This window comes from Microtus pennsylvanicus, chromosome 18, assembly GCF_037038515.1.
Source record: "Microtus pennsylvanicus isolate mMicPen1 chromosome 18, mMicPen1.hap1, whole genome shotgun sequence".
NCBI lineage: Eukaryota > Metazoa > Chordata > Mammalia > Rodentia > Cricetidae > Microtus > Microtus pennsylvanicus.
Window position 1 is genome coordinate 14,696,064 of NC_134596.1, and position 17,435 is coordinate 14,713,498.

At 42.3% G+C, this 17,435-nt stretch overlaps 1 protein-coding gene across 1 annotated transcript; it reads right to left on the minus strand.

Annotated features, from left to right (window-relative positions):
- Positions 1 to 1,269: 1,269 nt before the first annotated feature.
- On the minus strand, positions 1,270 to 17,318 carry Mphosph10 (M-phase phosphoprotein 10). The gene is made up of 11 exons (XM_075952706.1): positions 17,085 to 17,318; positions 14,829 to 15,519; positions 14,084 to 14,232; positions 12,731 to 12,899; positions 11,083 to 11,224; positions 9,718 to 9,785; positions 7,680 to 7,817; positions 5,518 to 5,628; positions 3,235 to 3,342; positions 1,769 to 1,999; positions 1,270 to 1,493 (listed from the first exon to the last, which is right to left on the minus strand). The coding sequence occupies exons 1-11, from the start codon at positions 17,171 to 17,173 to the stop codon at positions 1,344 to 1,346; spliced, it is 2,046 nt and encodes a 681-aa protein (XP_075808821.1). The 5' UTR covers positions 17,174 to 17,318; the 3' UTR covers positions 1,270 to 1,343.
- Positions 17,319 to 17,435: the final 117 nt, after the last annotated feature.

Consider the following 17,435-nt stretch of genomic DNA (forward strand, 5'->3'; position numbering starts at 1 on the left):
TAAATCCAAACCCACACAACCTAGTTCTCTCCGATAACAGCCATGTTCAGCATTAATAAAGAACTCTAAACAGGATATTCTTTACCATTGGGTTTGATCAGTGCAGATGAAAATCAAGTACCTTTCCAGTCATTCTTAATCTTAGGTCTCATTCTCTACCATCTGGATTAAGGCTGGTCATTTTTCCATCTAGTCATGACGTTATCAGTGAAAGGCATTCTTCTGAGTGGGGATGTCTGAGCAATGGACACCTGGTTGTCCTAGGGAACTCTGAAGACTGCCAGTCTGTATTCCAAGCTCCATTAAGCCTGTTGCTTTTGGATTCCCCTCTAGATTCCCCTCTAGATCTGTCCTCTATCTTACTATGAACTGTAGCAGCTAACCTGTGCTAACTCTTTGTCCAGGTATTAAGATTTTCCAAAGGGGAAAGATCTAAACCACATACATGAAAGTGCTGTTTTGTGAAGTAAGACACAATAGTGGAAGAGAATGAGGAACTCAGAGGACTATGTGGACAGCCAGTTGTGAGGGATGTGACTGGCTCTGGGTGCTTCTCATGGCAGGCAGGCAAAATGGTGAACCAGTGACATCAGCTGGCGAGCACTAAAGCAGGAAGGGCACTGGCAAGTTCAGGTGTGTTTCATACCCAGAGAAACCCAGACAGGCTTTCTATTTGTTTTACGATGTTTTAGGGGCTAGTGTGCTCTAACCTAGCCTCCAACTCACTTTTTAGCTAAGGAAAATCTTGAATTTCTGATTCCCTAGCCTTCATCTCCTGAGTGGCTGATTATGGAGAGGTTTCCCAACGCACTGTGAAGTCTCAAGGTCTTTGTGTCTTGTTCATATCAAGCAAGATAGGTCTTTGCTAGCTATGTATGTGTGTATGTATGTATGTATGTATGTATGTCACCTAATACAAGTCAGTATCATCTGGGAAAAAAATAAAACAAAACAAACAAAAAACAAATCAAACCCACTCAATGAAGAAAATGGCTTTAAAGATTGGCCATAGGGAAGTCTGTGGGACATTTCCTGGATTAATGATTGATGAAGGACCCAGTCAACCACAGATGGTGCAACACCTGAGTAACTAAGTGGTTGTGAACAGAGCAAGCTGGGAAAGGCACAGAGAGCAAGCCATTATACAGTCTTTGCTGCAAGTCTTGAGTTCTCTCAATGACAGACTGTAAGCCGTAAGATGAAAAAGCCCTTCCTCCACAAGCTGCTTTGGTTATGGTCTTTATCAAAGCAATAGGAAGCAAACTGAGATAGGTCTCAAGAATTTTATTATAAAACAAAATAATGACAGAAACTTACAAATTTATATATTAAATTCAAATATATTACAGCTTTAATTTGTGAACAGAAATGTCCTGTTTTTTCTTCTTTATCTTTCCTGGTTGTTTTGCATCATTAATCTGCATTTTTACTTGATCTTGCAATTTAGAAAAGAATGCCTGAGATGACTTTAAGGGCTTATCTTTTCGTTCATCCTGCAGTTAAAACAAAACAGAGATGTTACAAATCATGCTTCTGTGAGACAACGCAAACCATACAGCACATCATGATCGGAACAATGACCAAATGCACAAACATGAAAAGCCACTACAAAAACAGTCGGCTACCTTAACATACATTCCATTATTACAACACCCTTGTGCCTTAGGGAAAAGAGAGAAGAAAGAAAACTTGCTGACAGGCCTGCCATTGTACAGAGCCCAACACATGCCATGCCATAAGTCCCCAACAGGTGCCTGTCCGTACTTACCTTTAACAAGGACACTTTGCCTGTTTTGGTCAACTGTTTCAGCTTCTCTTTAGCTGCTGCTCTGCTGGTCTTCCCAGGCTGGTCTGGGTTCCTCTTTTCAAGCAATTTCCTTCGCTTTTCTTTCTCCTTTATTTTCAAACGCTTCTGATATTTCTTTTTCCTCCGTTCTCGTTTCTTGTCTGTAGCTGTTTTCTCGGCAGTCGTTTTTAGATCTCCAGCTTTATTTTTCTCCTATTAAAATTAAACCAAATAAACAAAAACCATCAAATAAATGAAAACCCTAAACAACTACCATACTTGTTATCAATATCTAACATCTGCTGAGGGAGGAGAAGATGAGCACACACACAGTGGCCAATGGCTCCATGTCTGTGGAACAGTGTGTCAGGATGCAGAGCAGGCCCTGCTTGGTACCAAACTCTAAAGCCACACTTTCCTCTTTGCCAGAACTGTCTCAGTAAGAGTTCAGCCCCAAATGAACTCACAAAGGAAACACAGAGAGCTAGGCTCTCAAGTCCACAGTATTAGCCAACAGGTGCTCTCCAACACGGGTCAAAGGACATGTCTGGTTCAGTCTTCACTCTCAGCTGTGAATGGCAGCCCCTGGGTTTGGATGAGAGGGTCCTAAAGACCAATGAAGAGAGGAAGCAGGGAATCCTGACTCCAGTAAAAAGTGACATCCTCATTTCTCCTGAGCTGTCAGCTCATCACACCAGGTTCTGAGTGGCACAAGATGGCAGAGGTTCTGACAGAAGTGCTGGCTGTATATGTAACAAAGCAGAAGAGACAGAAGAGGACACCCGGAAGGCACGAATGTCCATGTGCAGGAGTCAGGGGATGTCAGCACCTGAAATATCCAAAGTGTTCCAGTGTTCAAATGGTCTGCTGGATTCTAGACGTCAACGCTGGTAAGCGTTACACTGCACTTTCTGATTATTATGGATAAAACCAGCATGGGGATGGGCTAATACTAAAGTATTACTGGATTTTCAAAGACTGAAACAGGCACTTTAAAACATTTGTAATACTTTCACGATGCCTGAATACACAAAATTAGTTTTTAAGCATTGCATAACTAATCACTCCTCTCACTATATAAGCATCCATATTGACAGAGGATCAACTCTAGGACCCCACAGATACCCAAGTTCTAACATTCATACTTCCATACACTTCAAATTGTGCGTGGATTGCATGAAGCCCTTGGACAATGAAAATACTACACACAAATAGCTGCACATGTTCAAACCAGACTCAGTTTTCTTTGCTGAATAATTTCAACATGCAGTTGGCTGAATTCATGGATGAACAACTCAGTTACAGGGTGTGGGGGGGATATAAATAGAAATTACTGAGATACACAGGAATAAAAACTGAAACTCAAGGAAAGTCACATCAAACAAATGCAGATCTGGTTGCAGTAAACTTCCTTGCAGTCGATAAACATTTCCACACTGGCTTCCTACCTTGATTTCCTCTGGGGCCAGGAGGGTCGCATCACTAACGCTCACTGGGGCTACTTCCTCCATGGTTATGGCCGGCAGATTCGACACCACTTTAATTTCAGGAACAGGCTAGAAAAGAGACAAGGTATTAGTGGGGAGAAGAAAATGGAGCAAATGTCATCCAATAAGCTCTTTATGGAGTTGGTCTCCTCTGCATATGCTATGGTTGCTGGCTTGGTGTTTGGGGGACTCCTGACAGTGGGGGTGGGCTGTCTCTGACTCTTTCACCTGCTCTCGGGACCCCTTCCTCCTACTGGGTTGCCTTGCCCAGTCTTGACATGAGGATTCGTAACTAGTCTTACTGTGCTATGTTTGGATGATATCCTTGGGAGGAGTGCCCTTTTCTGGGGAAGATGAAGGAGGGGGTGGATGTGGGGAAGAGGGAAAGTGCAGGGTGAACTGGGCAGAGTGGAAAGAGAAGCTGTGGTCAAGATGTACTGTATGAGAGAAGAATAAATAGAGCTGGGCGGTGGTGGCAGAAGCAGGAGGATCTTTGTGAGTTTGGGGACAGCTTGGTCAATAAAAGCTAGTTCCAAAAAAGAATAAATAAATTCTTTAAAAGAAACCACACGCTGAAAACAAAACACAAATCTAGAACATTTCTATGCTAGCTGGAATGACAACCATGACAACGGGCAGCAGCAAACCATTCCGAAAGCATTTATAGCTACCTATGTGTACAACATTCTGCCAGTCAAATACTACTGCATGTTACCTATTTGGACATTATCAAAGAATCCCACCTACTTAATAAAATATATTGATTTGTTATCATCTTGCCTTTTGCTATGGAAAAATCTAAGCTCTCAAAAGAAATATAAAAAATGCTTATGAGAAAAAATTAAGATTACTTGATAAAATATTTAAGCTACTAGAAACTTATCTTTATATATTAGCATGAAATGGTACTAAACTGTTTGTAAAAACTAAAATAATGTAGACGAGAAAAAGTTAATGGCTCAATCTTGTGAGGGGCTGTATGGGTAGTCATAGCTACCGTTCTTTCAAGATAATAACATCCAAGTCACATCCAGAGGACAATGTCCCAGGGAAATGTTGTAAGTGCAAACACACATGAGGAACAGGACAGGATCCTGGACTCTAAGCAAGAAGAAAATGTGGAATGTGGAAAACAAAACAAAACAAAACCTTATCCAACTGGGCTACTGTTCAGACATTCATGAGAAATACTATGCTCTTCCACAATCAGAGAGAAACAGAAGCAATCTCAAACAATACAGCATAGATGCTGGTTAACAGTTCGCATCTGCAGAGATAGTAGGTGAAATACAGACCCAGATATGAAAAAAAAATATTAGAGGACCCTACAGCAGCCATTGGCACTCCTGAAGAGTAAAATATAAAACAACAATAAAATCTTTTAAACCAAGGCAAAACAGAGGCTGAGGAAATGATTTAGTGGGTCAGGTGCTTGCTATAAAAGTGAGAGGATATTAATTCAAATTGCCAGTTCCCATATAAAAAATAAACATATCTGCACATGCCTGTTGAGTCCTGTGCTGGGGAAGTAGAGAGCAGAAGAATCTGGGAGCTCACTGACAAATCAGTCTATCTGAAATAGTGACCTTCAGATTTAATCAATGAAGAGGTCAAAAGACAGAGTGGAGAGCAATAAAGACGCCTGATGTTTCTCTTTGGTCTCTGCAAGCTTCTGACATCCAGACCAGTCTTTAGTTGACATTTAAACACCTCCACAAGAGACACCAAAGGGCGACAGGTGTTTAATAGAACCACAGGTGGCTGTAAGTAGACAGAGTATCAAGGAGTCAGGAGATCCCAGCCAGCCCAGGAAAGGGGCTGAAGAAGTCTGGAGTGGACAGAACACTAAGCAGTGCAGAGCACATGGGCCCAGTGTTAGTTCTGCCTCTCCCACATTCCAAGCTTCAGTTTGCTCATCTGCAAACTGGAAACAGTAACAACAGCTTAGTGTTTTGGGCAATGAAAGTGATGTCAGCAAAGGACCTAATATGACTTGCAGCAGGCACCAATCAGTGTGAGCGATAAACACCATCACATAATCAAACACAGCTGAGAGTCAGGAGAAGAGGAATCATTGAGGCTCAGAACCGAAGGTGACCACAGAGGGGCCTGCTGGAGATCGGGGTGAAGCTCCCTTACAGAAGCCCTGTTGTGACTTATAGGGAGTGTGTCCTGACACCAACAGAGCTCAGAGGGATGAAGTTCACACACGCTGTTTTTACACTGAACTGTTAATGCACATACCGGCTTGGGGATGAAGTGGAAGTTTGATAAGGCATCCAGTTTTAGGAAGAGAGAATCCATCATCTTCTGGATTTCTACATGCTCTGGATTTTCTTCTTCTTCAGTTTTTTGCTAAGTGAGTAAGGTCAATATCAGATGAAGCAGTTTACAGTGTACCACAGATAAAACATTACAGGCAACGAGGGTGCTACTTTCTCAGAACCACAACTATGCAGCAGCATTCCACCCTGATGTGGTGCACACTCCTTTAATTCCAGCACTTGAGCAGAGGCAGGCAGATCTGCGAGTTTGGGGTCAGACAGGGCTACATAGTGAGATCTTATTTCAAACAAAAATAAAAACAAAAAAATCCCCAGCCGGGCGGTGGTGGCGCACGCCTTTAATCCCAGCACTCGGGAGGCAGAGGCAGGCGGATCTCTGGGAGTTCGAGGCCAGCCTGGTCTACAAGAGCTAGTTCCAGGACAGGAACCAAAAGCTACAGAGAAACCCTGTCTCGAAAAACCAAAAAAAAAAAAAAAAAAAATCCCCAGCCAGGGAAGACAGTAATTTCCAACACCCAGGGAGCTTGTTCAAGACCAGCTTGGGTTACATAGTGTTACTTTGTTTTTAAAAAGAAGGAGAGAAGAATGTGGCAGAAGCAAAATTACAGGTATCAGCACCACCGTGGTGCCAATGCCTCACAAAGGCCACAACGGGTGCGCGTTTCAGTACCCGTCAGCTCTGACATTTAGAACTATCAGTTTAATTCCTTGGGTATTTTCTGTCAAGAGCTAAGCTACTCACAGTAGGATCATTAAACTTAAGAAAAATTAACAAATGTTAGTGAGGATGGGGAAATTTGGACCCTGCGGATTACTGGCAGCAAAGTAAAATGAAGTAGCCACAGCAGCAGCAAGCTTAGCAGTTCACAGAAGGCTAAAGGGAGTTAGCATTTCCCTCCTAGACATAATAAACCCAAGGACACTAAAGGAGAGAAACATGCATGCATGTGCACAAATACACACACAAAGTAGGATTTGCTATATCTAGCAGGTGGAACAGTCTACATACTCATCAACTGAAGAAAGACTAAAGAAGCTGTGGCACATATAAATATAAATGGAATATTACCCGGCAATAAAATAAAAATAAAGTGCTGATATATGCTATCAACATAAAGACATAATGCTAAATGAAAGTCACAAATTGTGTGACTTTATTCATACAAAATGCTCAAAGTAGGCAAATTCACAGAAGTGGGGTGTAAGACAGCAGAGATGGGAAGGAACGGGATGCTGCGAAGTGATAAGCAAGGGTTCAGGGAACTACAAAGAAAAACACAGTTAAGCGCCTCTGAATTATTCACTTCCTTATTCTGGTTTTTCAAGACAGTGTCTCACTATGTAGCACAGAACCAACTCAAAATATGATCATCCTTCTTATAAGCCTGCTGAGTCCTGGGACTTCAGGAGTGCCCCATCAGGTCTGAAAAACTGTCAAAATGTTTTTTATGTTAAATGAATGTAATTTGTGTAAGATTTATTCAGATTAGTCACACTGATATGGAAATGACAGCCATTTAATTCTACAGAGTCAGGTAATTTTATATTTGGTCTTCCCCTAGCCCCAAATGGGCATTGTGAAAGGCTAAGATGGTCTTCTGCTTGCTTGTTTTTGTTCTTCATAATTAAGACAGAGGAGCAGAAGGCAGTGGGAGGGGGGTGAGAGGGCAGGAGTGAGAAGTTCCTGGCTGTCTGTGGCTGTGGCCCAAGTCAGATGACATTGTGTCATTAGCGCTACTCCAATAAGACCAGAGTAGAGAAAAAAGTCTTCCCAGGATATGACCTTGTCCCGCTGTTTATCTAGGTTAAATTTAGAATTTAAGAAAAATAAAACAGAACAAATAAAAATAGCCTAGCGATCAAGATAATCTCAAAAATATATAAAATCTGAATAAATCAATTACTTCGAGTATCAAAGAAGCAGGACTTTAGAATTATAATACCTTATAATAATTGCTGGAAAATCAATAACTGTTATACAAACTGATTACCAGCCCTCTATTCCCAGCACATGCAGTTACACAAATATCTAGTTCTTAGATCAGGGTTGACTGAAGGTGTGGTTCTCCTCTGCCATTTCTTTAGTAGTCATAGCCCCGAGGGCCTTTGAGGTCACCTTACCTGGTTGAGTTTGATGTACTCCTGCTCATAAATCTCAGCAAGGCTCAGCTTACTCTTCTCGTGGTCTAACGTCAGACGCTTCTTATATTCATATGCATCCTCTTTGGGCTTTTCTTTTCGTTCTACATCATCCCAAGCCTGAAATGCAAATACATTAATAGAATCTAAGATTTATTTCTATGTTCTGTAAGAATTACAGAAAAGACATTAATTTTCAACTTCTGGGGCTGGGGCTACAGCTCGATGGTAGAGGGCTTGTCTTGTGTGCATAGAGCCTTGGTTTCAATTCTCAGCCTCACAGAAACAGTGCCCACAATACCAGCACTTGAAAGATTGAGGCAGTAGAATTAAACGTTCAAGGTCATCTCAGGCTATGTAGTTAGTTCCAGGGCCATCTATGGGCACATGAAACCTTGTCTCAGTAATTTTAAAAAGTGTTAAATGTGATAGCCCACATCTTAATCTCGGAACTTGAGACAGAGGTAGATAGACCTGCGAGTTCTAAACAAGCCTGGCCTACACAGTATTCCAGGCCAGCTAGGGCTACACAGTGATACCCTGTCTCAAAACAAAAAAACAAAACAAAACAAAAGGTGATTTTTTTTTTCTAAGTGGCAAATAATAAAGCATGAGGAAGAGAGCAAAGAGGACATTAGTTCAAACATTCCTCCTGCCTTTATGCTAAAGTCAGTCTTCCCCTTAGTTACAACTTTAATTGCCTTGTAACCCTTTGCTAGGAACTGAACCAGAGCCTCACTTATACCAAGCAAGAGTTCTACCAGAGCCACACCACCAGCCCTTAGATTTACTTTAGAGCCAGTTTTTCCAGCCCACCTTACTATGTGATCGAATTAGCCTAGTTTTTCTACTCTGTTCCACATTTTCAGATACTCTCATATAGTATTCTCCTGCTCTTGCTCCTCCACTGTAGATGCACTAAGGAAGTATCTCTAGTAAGACTAGTCACATACTTGTAATATAATGTCTGCTTTATATTCTAAGCTGACAAAACCAGAACAACTGCAGAAAACTCTTTGCTGGGCCACTAACATCTGAAAAGATCCACCCTTGATTTATTACAGCAGATACTGTGCCGAGATGGAGGAAGGGTCATGGGTATGACCAAAGCAAGCCGGATGCCCATCATCGCTGCAGTCCGCAGAATCGATAAGGCAGAAGGCCGACCCTCCAGAGCAAATGCGTTCTGATGGAGCAAACCCAGTTCACAAGGCGCTGGGCCCACCGTTTGTATATCAACTGATTCTCACAGTGAATCTCTTGTGAAGCTATGAGCACTCTCCCTTGGTGCAAGATTCAGCAGAGAATGGATTATTGGACACAACTCTTTCCCATGTACTGGTATATTGGGTCATGCCCCCCTCCCTGTGGGATTTCCAGTGGGAAATTTAAGTCACATAGTTGATAACCTTGGTTCCTACAGTCTAATCTCCATTTTGTTCCCTGAGATACATTAGAAGCTCCCTCCCTGCAACTATCTTCCATTTGGCAAGACATGCAGTCAGGAAAGGAGTCTTTCATATAGATCACATTGGAACCTCCAAAGATAGGGATGTCCAAGCTCAGAGAATTGCCTTTGTTTGCTTGTATATATAAACTGCAAACTTTACAGACTAGGAGAACAGCAGGAGAATAAAGAAGCTGATGCAGAACAGTACACAGAGGAGAGTCCATCTTCTCCCTCAGAATTAAGTCCCGTGCTTGCTGTGAGTCTTCTTCTGAACCCTGAGGGGACACTGAGGCTGGCACTCAGAGGTCCCCAATACATCATAAGCCCTATTACCCATCCAATCAACAAGATTCAGAACAGATGATACTGACAGTGGCTCTGGCCACTGTTCCCATCAGACACATTACTTTCTTGGGTATGAGCAAAGAGCTATGCCCTACAGAGAAGGTGAAAATACCTGTTTCCAGTCTCAGCGCTTTAAAGTCAAGACGATCAAATAAAAATTAAGAAAGCATTATTTCTAAATAATACAGTGAGAATTAAATTAAAACCCACTCCATTCTTACTGACCTGATCACGTATCCTCTGTTTAATAATATCTTCTAGATGGAGGGTGGTTTCCTCTGTGATTACAGGGGCTAAAAGAAACATAATGTGTTTGTTAGATAAATACACATCAGACTAGGGATTCTCAAATATGTGCTGGACCCACAACATAAGCCACACCTGGGAACTTACAAAACATCCAAATTCTTAGGTCAACCCTACACCTTCTAAATCAGACAGTGGAGAATTTCTTATACTGTTCTTGTTTACAGGCCTGTACCCTGTCACAGTTCACTGAGCTGTTCACAATTACACTGTAAACCTTGGCTATCTAATCAAATCCTTTTTAGCGTCCATTCAGTTCCAAGCATGGTGTGGTGGTGCCTCTGAGTAAAAGGCCAGTCTGGTCTACAAAGTGAGTTTCAAGATGGTCAGAGCTATGCAGAAAATATGTTAATAAAAATAAAAAAAAGTTTAACTGCAGAACACCCTCCCTCCATTCCCCATCTCTCTGTCTCTGTCTCTCTGTCTCTGTCTCTCTGTCTCTGTCTCTGTCTCTCTCTCTCTCTCTCTGTGTGTGTGTGTGTGTGTGTGTGTGTGTGTGTGTGTGTGTGTTTGAAATAGGATCTCATACAGCCCAGGATAGCCTCAAACTTCCTAAGTAACCTGAGGATGACTCTGAACTTCTGATCCTTCTGCCTCTCCCTCTCAAGTGCTAAAATAGGCCACCATGCCTGGTTTCTGCAATTCAAGGAATCACATCCAGGAATTCAAGTATTCTAGGCAAGCATTCCACCAACTGAGTTTGAGTTATATCTGTAACTTGAATGGATATGGTAAATGACAACATTTCCATCCCAATGCCCTGGGATACCCTCCTTAGCAGTTAAGTGCCAAGATATTGGCAGCTGTGCTTCTGTGTGAGTAGATACATGTGCACACTGGTGTATGCGTCATGTGTAGGTCAGAGGTCAATGCTGGGTACCTTGCTTAAATGCCCTCCACCTTATTTTTTAAAACAGGATGTCTCCTGAACCTATAGACATTAATTCCACCAGCAATTCAAGCCATTCTCCCATCTCTGCCTCCTCAGTGCTAAGATTACAGGATCTTTTTGTGTGGGTGCAGGGGATCCCAACTTGGGTCCACGTATTTGCACAGCAAGTACTTTACCAACTGAGCCATCTCCCCAGCCCCTGACAATTACTTTTTAATGATGGGAGAGGAGCATACACTGGAGACTTAAGGCAAAAACTACAAACTGTTACCAACTGGTGAATTCAGTTAAAGGGCATACCTATCCACTCTACTTTTCTATATGGTTGCAAATTTTTAAAACAAAAAGCAGGGAGAAAACAAACATTATTGAAAATCTTCCAGGCACCATACCCATCCTGACAGCATGGTCAAAGTGCAGCGTCTCTTCCAGCAGGCTGTTCTCTGGCCGCTTCTGCGCTGTCACTTCCCCTTGAAGCTGCCAGGGCTTTTTTTCCAACAACTCTTTTTCCAAAGATGCAATTTTCTCATTCATCTGGAAAATAAGACGGGTTATTTTGAAATGTGTACTTACTAATGTACCAAGCTCCCCAGAAGCATTGGGTCTATTTGTGGGCTCCGTTCTATTCAAACGATCTAAGTCTGCACAAGCCACTAGCACTTAATTATCACGACATCCTAACATGATTAGCCCGGAATATCACTTTATGGAGCCTAGCTCATCTCTGCCCTGTAACACACCATTTTAGAGACACTGGCAGACACAAGGCCGAATTTATCTTAGAGGCCTGCTGTTTGCCTACTTCCCTTCTGCTCACTTCTTAGTGAGTCCAGGGACCTTGGTAAGAAAGAATGCTTGCACTTTAGCCTCCCTAGCTTTTGCTTTTGTTACCGCACTGACAAGTCTTATAGAGATAGCAGGTAACAGTGAGGATGGTAACAGTGGACATTTTGTCTTGTTCTTGCTAAAGTGATGTTTCTAGAATCTGGCCAAAAACCATGGTGACAGTTTTGGACTTGATATATTTGTAGTTCCCTGAATCACAAAAAGGAATAAAATACGGTTAACTCCTTGACATGCCTGGAGCTTGCTGACCTTACACTGAATTAAAAGCTAGAGGCCCACCTGACGGTGGCACTGTTCTCACCACACTGTTGTGGATTCATGCATCACAACCAAGAAAGAGGCTAAAGTCAATGTGGATATTTACGTGTTGAGTCGGATACAGTTAGTCCTGTTTATACATTCTGCTTTATTTCTTATATATGGCTGTCAACCAAACATTACATTATTTACTTCTTGAAGGTTTGTGTAATTCCTCAGTGAAACCAAATATTTTTGGGGGGTGGGGAGAAGAGGGAGGTGGGAAGACATTAGGGTAGTAACTCATAAAGTTATTCTAGACTTTCTATCTCTTCTAGGGACACAGTGACAACCCTGAGCTTAATTCAAATTGCCTTTGAAAAATAATCCCTTAGGTAGTATTGATATTTCGTTTTAAGATGAGTAAATGACAGAACCAAAGTACAATAACAAGTTAAAAGTATTAAAATCATCTGTCTGGCACTCATGTAAGAGACACACCTCCTCCAGCAGCTGAAGCAGCTGAAGGAGGGCCACAGGATGACTCAGCGGAAGCATACCCGACAGGAAAATAGGCACAGAGAAGAAGATTTTACAAATCTGGTTCCAAATGAAGGCTACGGGCTAGGAAATGGAAGCACTAACTTATACAAATTATAAGATGACTTTCATGTGGTATTTATATACAGTATATGCAAGATTTCCTTTTTTTTTTTTAATGAGAGAGGGCAGACTACATATCCCAGGCAGATCTAATGCTCACTGTGTAGCCCAGGTTGTCCTTGAACTCGACACAATCCTCCTACTGCAGCGCCCCAAGTGCTGGATTCCCAGGCATGCACAACACTTAGCTTAGTACACATGATCTTTAGGGAGCAAGGACTTTGCTTTTCAAAGAGCAGGGTGGTTAGTGAGGTTCCACACTGTTGAACATATAACACAAGTCCTAATAATTACCTTCTCCTGTCTCTTTTCAAAAGAGGATTTGACTTCATCCGATTCTTGCTTTACAGCTAAGGGACTCGTATCTTCAGCCTCATCCTCTGGCAAAGCAAAGGTCACTCTTTTCAAGCCTTCTTTATGCTGCTCACCGTCCTCACCTTCTTCCAGGTCACCATCTTCATCCCTACAACACCAAAAGGCTTATCAAAGAGGAAACACTACAAGCCTGTAAGAATACAAAGATATTATTCCAACTATAAAGTACTTTTTAATACCAAGTGTCATTCAACATTCAGAACTTCCAGGGTCGCTAAGTTAAGGAACAAAAGGAATTCTAATTTTTTTTAATTTTATTATTATTTTGTATGCATGACATGTGTGGGCAATATGTGTACCAAAGCATATATGTTAAGGTCAAGAGCAAAACTTTTGTGGGTTTAGGGGATCAAACTTAGGTTACCAGGCTTGCATGGCAAGTGCTTTTATCTACTAAGTCATCAACTACCTGACCCAAAAGGAAGAGATTCTTTTATTTTTCATTCATTCATTCATTTATTTATAGGTAGGGTCTATCTCTATGTAGCCCTGTCTTTGAACTCCCTTGGTAGACTAGGCTAGCCTAAAACTCACAGAGATCCACCTGCCTCTGCCTCCCAAGTGCTGTGATTAAAGGCGTGCGCCACTACAAACCTGGTCAAGGAAGAGATCTTTAGGTGAAATGCTTGCTATGTAGAAACAGAGTAGAAAGCACTAATATATCAAATACGTAACTCATCAACCCATGATACAAAATGCTTATTTAAACATTCGGAGCTGGAAAGATGGTTAAGAACACTGCCAGCTCTTCCAGAGGACATGGGTTCTATTCATAGCACCCACACGTGCCTCACAACTGTCTGCTGGCTTGGTATCTCCAGTCCCAGGGGACCTGACACCATCTTCTGGCCTTTGCAGGCACCAAACATACAGCGAGCAGACATACAAGTAAACCAAAAAAACATACAGATAAAATAAACTTTAAAAACAACACAACGTGCTAGGTGGTAGTGGCAACGCCTTTAATCCCAGCACTAGGGAGGCAGAGGCAGGCGGATCTCTCCGTTTCTAGGCTAGCCTGGTCTACAGAGTGAGTTCCGGACAGCCAGGGCTACGGGCTCAAAACCCAATTGCCAGGTCCTTACTCACAACATAAAAGGCTGACTGTTCTGCTGGTGCCAATTAAATGATCACCAATATCCCCTGAAATCCAGACACATTTTCCTAGCTGTGTGATAGATATTTAGAGTCTGACTTCTGTGATGTACTTGACAACTCTGAGTACATATTTTACATCTCCACTTACAAACTACAAGAGTCTGAAATGCTCACGTTTCTGAAAGGCTCTCCTCTGCATCCTCGGCAAATCCTTCCTCCTTGTTTGAACCCAGCTCATCATCATCAACACTAGCGATGTCATCATCACTTTCAACGGGATCGAAGAAATCTTTGTATTTCATATTTCTGGAACTTTTGTTTGACTAAAAGAAAGATTTTTGAAAAATTTAAAGATAGAAAATTGTGAAAAAAAAAACACTCATGTGCCTATGTATATTATACACACATAAAAATTGCTTTCTAACTTTAATATCACTCCAGCCACAAACAGCTATTAGGGAAACTAGCAACGAGGTAACTACCTTAAAGGGCAACTGAAGCACAGCACACTGAAAGACAGAGCACACCTACTGAAAAGACAAAAAATAAGAGCACACTGTTCCATCTCAAAATTTCTAATTACCATTATTTAAAAAACAAAAACCACCCTCCAAATAGATAATTGTTAAAAGCCCCTTGCATCCATATCTTCCTTTTTTCTATTTAGTTGGGTGTGTGTGTAGGAGTGTTTTTCGAGGCAGGGTCTCATCACTTCGCCCAGGCTGGCTTTGAGCACATAATTTTCCTGCCTCAGTGTCCCACTTAAAATGTTCACACCCCTGCACCACTGGCTCAGCTTTTACATTTATTTAATCTCTTCAATACTTCACTTGTGCTCTAAGGAATTTTGAGGCACATTAAGTCTCTACTCAGGAAAACATGACATCTAAATTAAAAGTTTCTTTTCCTAAAACCTTACCTTAATCTTCTGATGTCCAAACAGCCCTCCCTCATCTTCATCTGAATCAATGTCTTCAAAAAAGTCAATGTCCTCCTCCTCCTCTCCGCCATCAGGTCTCCTTTCCTCTTCTTTTTCTACTTTTTCTAAAAAGTTCTCCATTTCAGACAGTTTGAAGAATTTATCATCCACTACAGACTTTTCTCTTGGTTTTTCGGATGGTTTGATTTGCATCTTGGTCTGCTGTTCCAGTTTGCTAATATCAAAGTCCAGGTCGGAATCCTCATCACTGAAAACGGGACTTTCTCTTGGGTCGGGTCTGCTTTGGGCTCTCTCCCCTGCTTTAGGAACATTAGCACCCATGTCTGACAGCTGCTCCTCCTCCACATCAGTCTCTTGGTTCTCCTGGCTCTCAGCCTCCAGCTCTAAGGCACCCTCCTCACCCTCCTGGTCGTCACCCTCCTGGTCGTCACCCTCTGGGAGAAGGCTGAGGTCTTCATCCTCGACTGTCTCATTAACTGCATTCTGGAAGTATTGTAAGATTGGTTCGTTCTGCAGTTCTAGTTGTTGCCAAATCTGCTCATCATCAAAACTGTTTATCTCAAGTTTCCGCAAAGGACTTCCAGAGATTCGGCCATTCTCTAAGATTTTATTAAAATCATAGAGAACTTTCGTTAAAGAGGTGAACTTTGATGCTAGTCCATTTTGAATCCTATTGGGAAAGGAATTAAGTAAGATTATACACAGTGATATCAAGCATTCTTAAATAAAAGAAAAAACAAAAAGCATACCTTATTTACAGAATAAAATGTAAATGAAGCATTAAGTAAAGACCCTCGGTCCCAACAGTGTGTATCTTGCTGATGGACCAGAGTATCTGAGTTGGCTGAACAGACTGTAGGCTGGACAATCACTGCTCATCTATCTGCCTGGAGATACCTACTAAGTCAGCCTCAAATTCTCAAACCTGTGGTAATGGCACAGACCTTTAATCCCAGCACCCAGGAGGCAGAGGCAGGCAGTCTCTCTGAGTTCCAGGATAGTCAAGATTACACAGAAAAGCCTGTCTCCAAAAACAAAACAAACAAATTCTCAAACCTGCCACATAACACTTTTTATTACTCATTTGGCAAGTGATTAGTATCTGGCTATAAATTTGGGGACATTTCTCTAAGGATAGGACACCTGAAATGAGATCTACAGATTGATAGCGACAAGTAAAAGAGATCACGTAGTATAAAGGTCTGGAAACATGTATTCTGGTTATAAGAAACAGTTAGGAAAAAAATACCTTGAAAAAGATGAGCTCAGGCAGTGTGAAGAACAGCAAGACCCAGACAGCTATAGTGTGATTAAGGAAGCAGAGTATGAGCCTGAGATTATAGACTCTGGGGGACCAGGACCCAAACCACGTCGGAGTCAGAGATAAGAACTTGTCACTTTAACGCCGAAAGCTGGTAGCAGAAGGGCAAAATGACAATTTGCTATTTGGAAAGAGAAATGATAATGGAAGATTTGTGAGGAAGCTTAAGCAGCTTCCCAAAGGATGACAGAGATTGATGTTGGAGTCACAACAGTGAGTATGGCAATTAGGAATCAAAGTCTAAATAGAATTAGCTAGGATGAACCAGCCAGAGAAAGCCCAGAAAATAAGAGAAAAACAATGACACCAAGGAAGTAGACTAGCTGACTAGGAACAAATAAAATGATAGCATAGCCTAGTAGTGGAAATGGGGAAATGACTTCAGGAGAGAGAAGAGTATAGGTGGAAGGGGAAGCTCTTTTGTGGACTCAGTGAATTTGCGATGCTAAAGAGTATGGATTTGCAATAGAAATCTGAGTCATAATTTTACAGGCTTTAATCGAAGCGCCAGGAAGAAAGACAGAAGTCTACCCTAATTTTCAAACTCAGTCGTGAAAGTGCACATTGTACAAGCACGTACTTTGATAAAGCTTAGTGAGTAGCAAGCGGTGGGCATCTCGAGGACATACATTCAGAAGTGCAATCGGCACAGAATAAGGTAGCATGTGTCAAAAGTCTCTCTCGACGCTAGTAAAGGCGCTTCGTTTTATTTTAGTAGCATACAACTAGGAGATATGCACTGAACAGCTTTCACTGAGAAAATTCCTACAGGCTAAGAGAGCAAAAACTGTCTGAAACTGGGGTTAAGCGACCTGTATGTACTTCCACTCCGGTCTTTCCGAAGTTGCAGAACGCCTGCCCGCCCGGCATCCCTGCGATACAGGTCGCCCTCCCAGGCCTGGATCTGCACTTACGTGAGGAAACACTCGGGTCGGCTAGTGGCTTTCTTGATTTCCCTCAGACACCGTTCCAGGGTCTGGCGACGGGTCATGCGAGGCGCCATAGCTGCGAACTACAGCTCCACGCGAGGGCCGAGAGCAGACGGAAGCCGTACGACAATCATGCGCCTTCCGCAACCATAAGCAGCTCAGAGTCAAAGGTTCCGCAGCGCACAGGTTCCGTCCCTAAACCCAGACGGTGGCTATAGCAGCGAGCACCTTCTACTTGGCATGCGTGGAGGCGGGGCAGACAACCGAAAAGATCTATTGGTCGTCTCAAGCGCCTTGGTGTTGTGACCCCGCCCCCTGGCCTCACGCCCCGCCCCG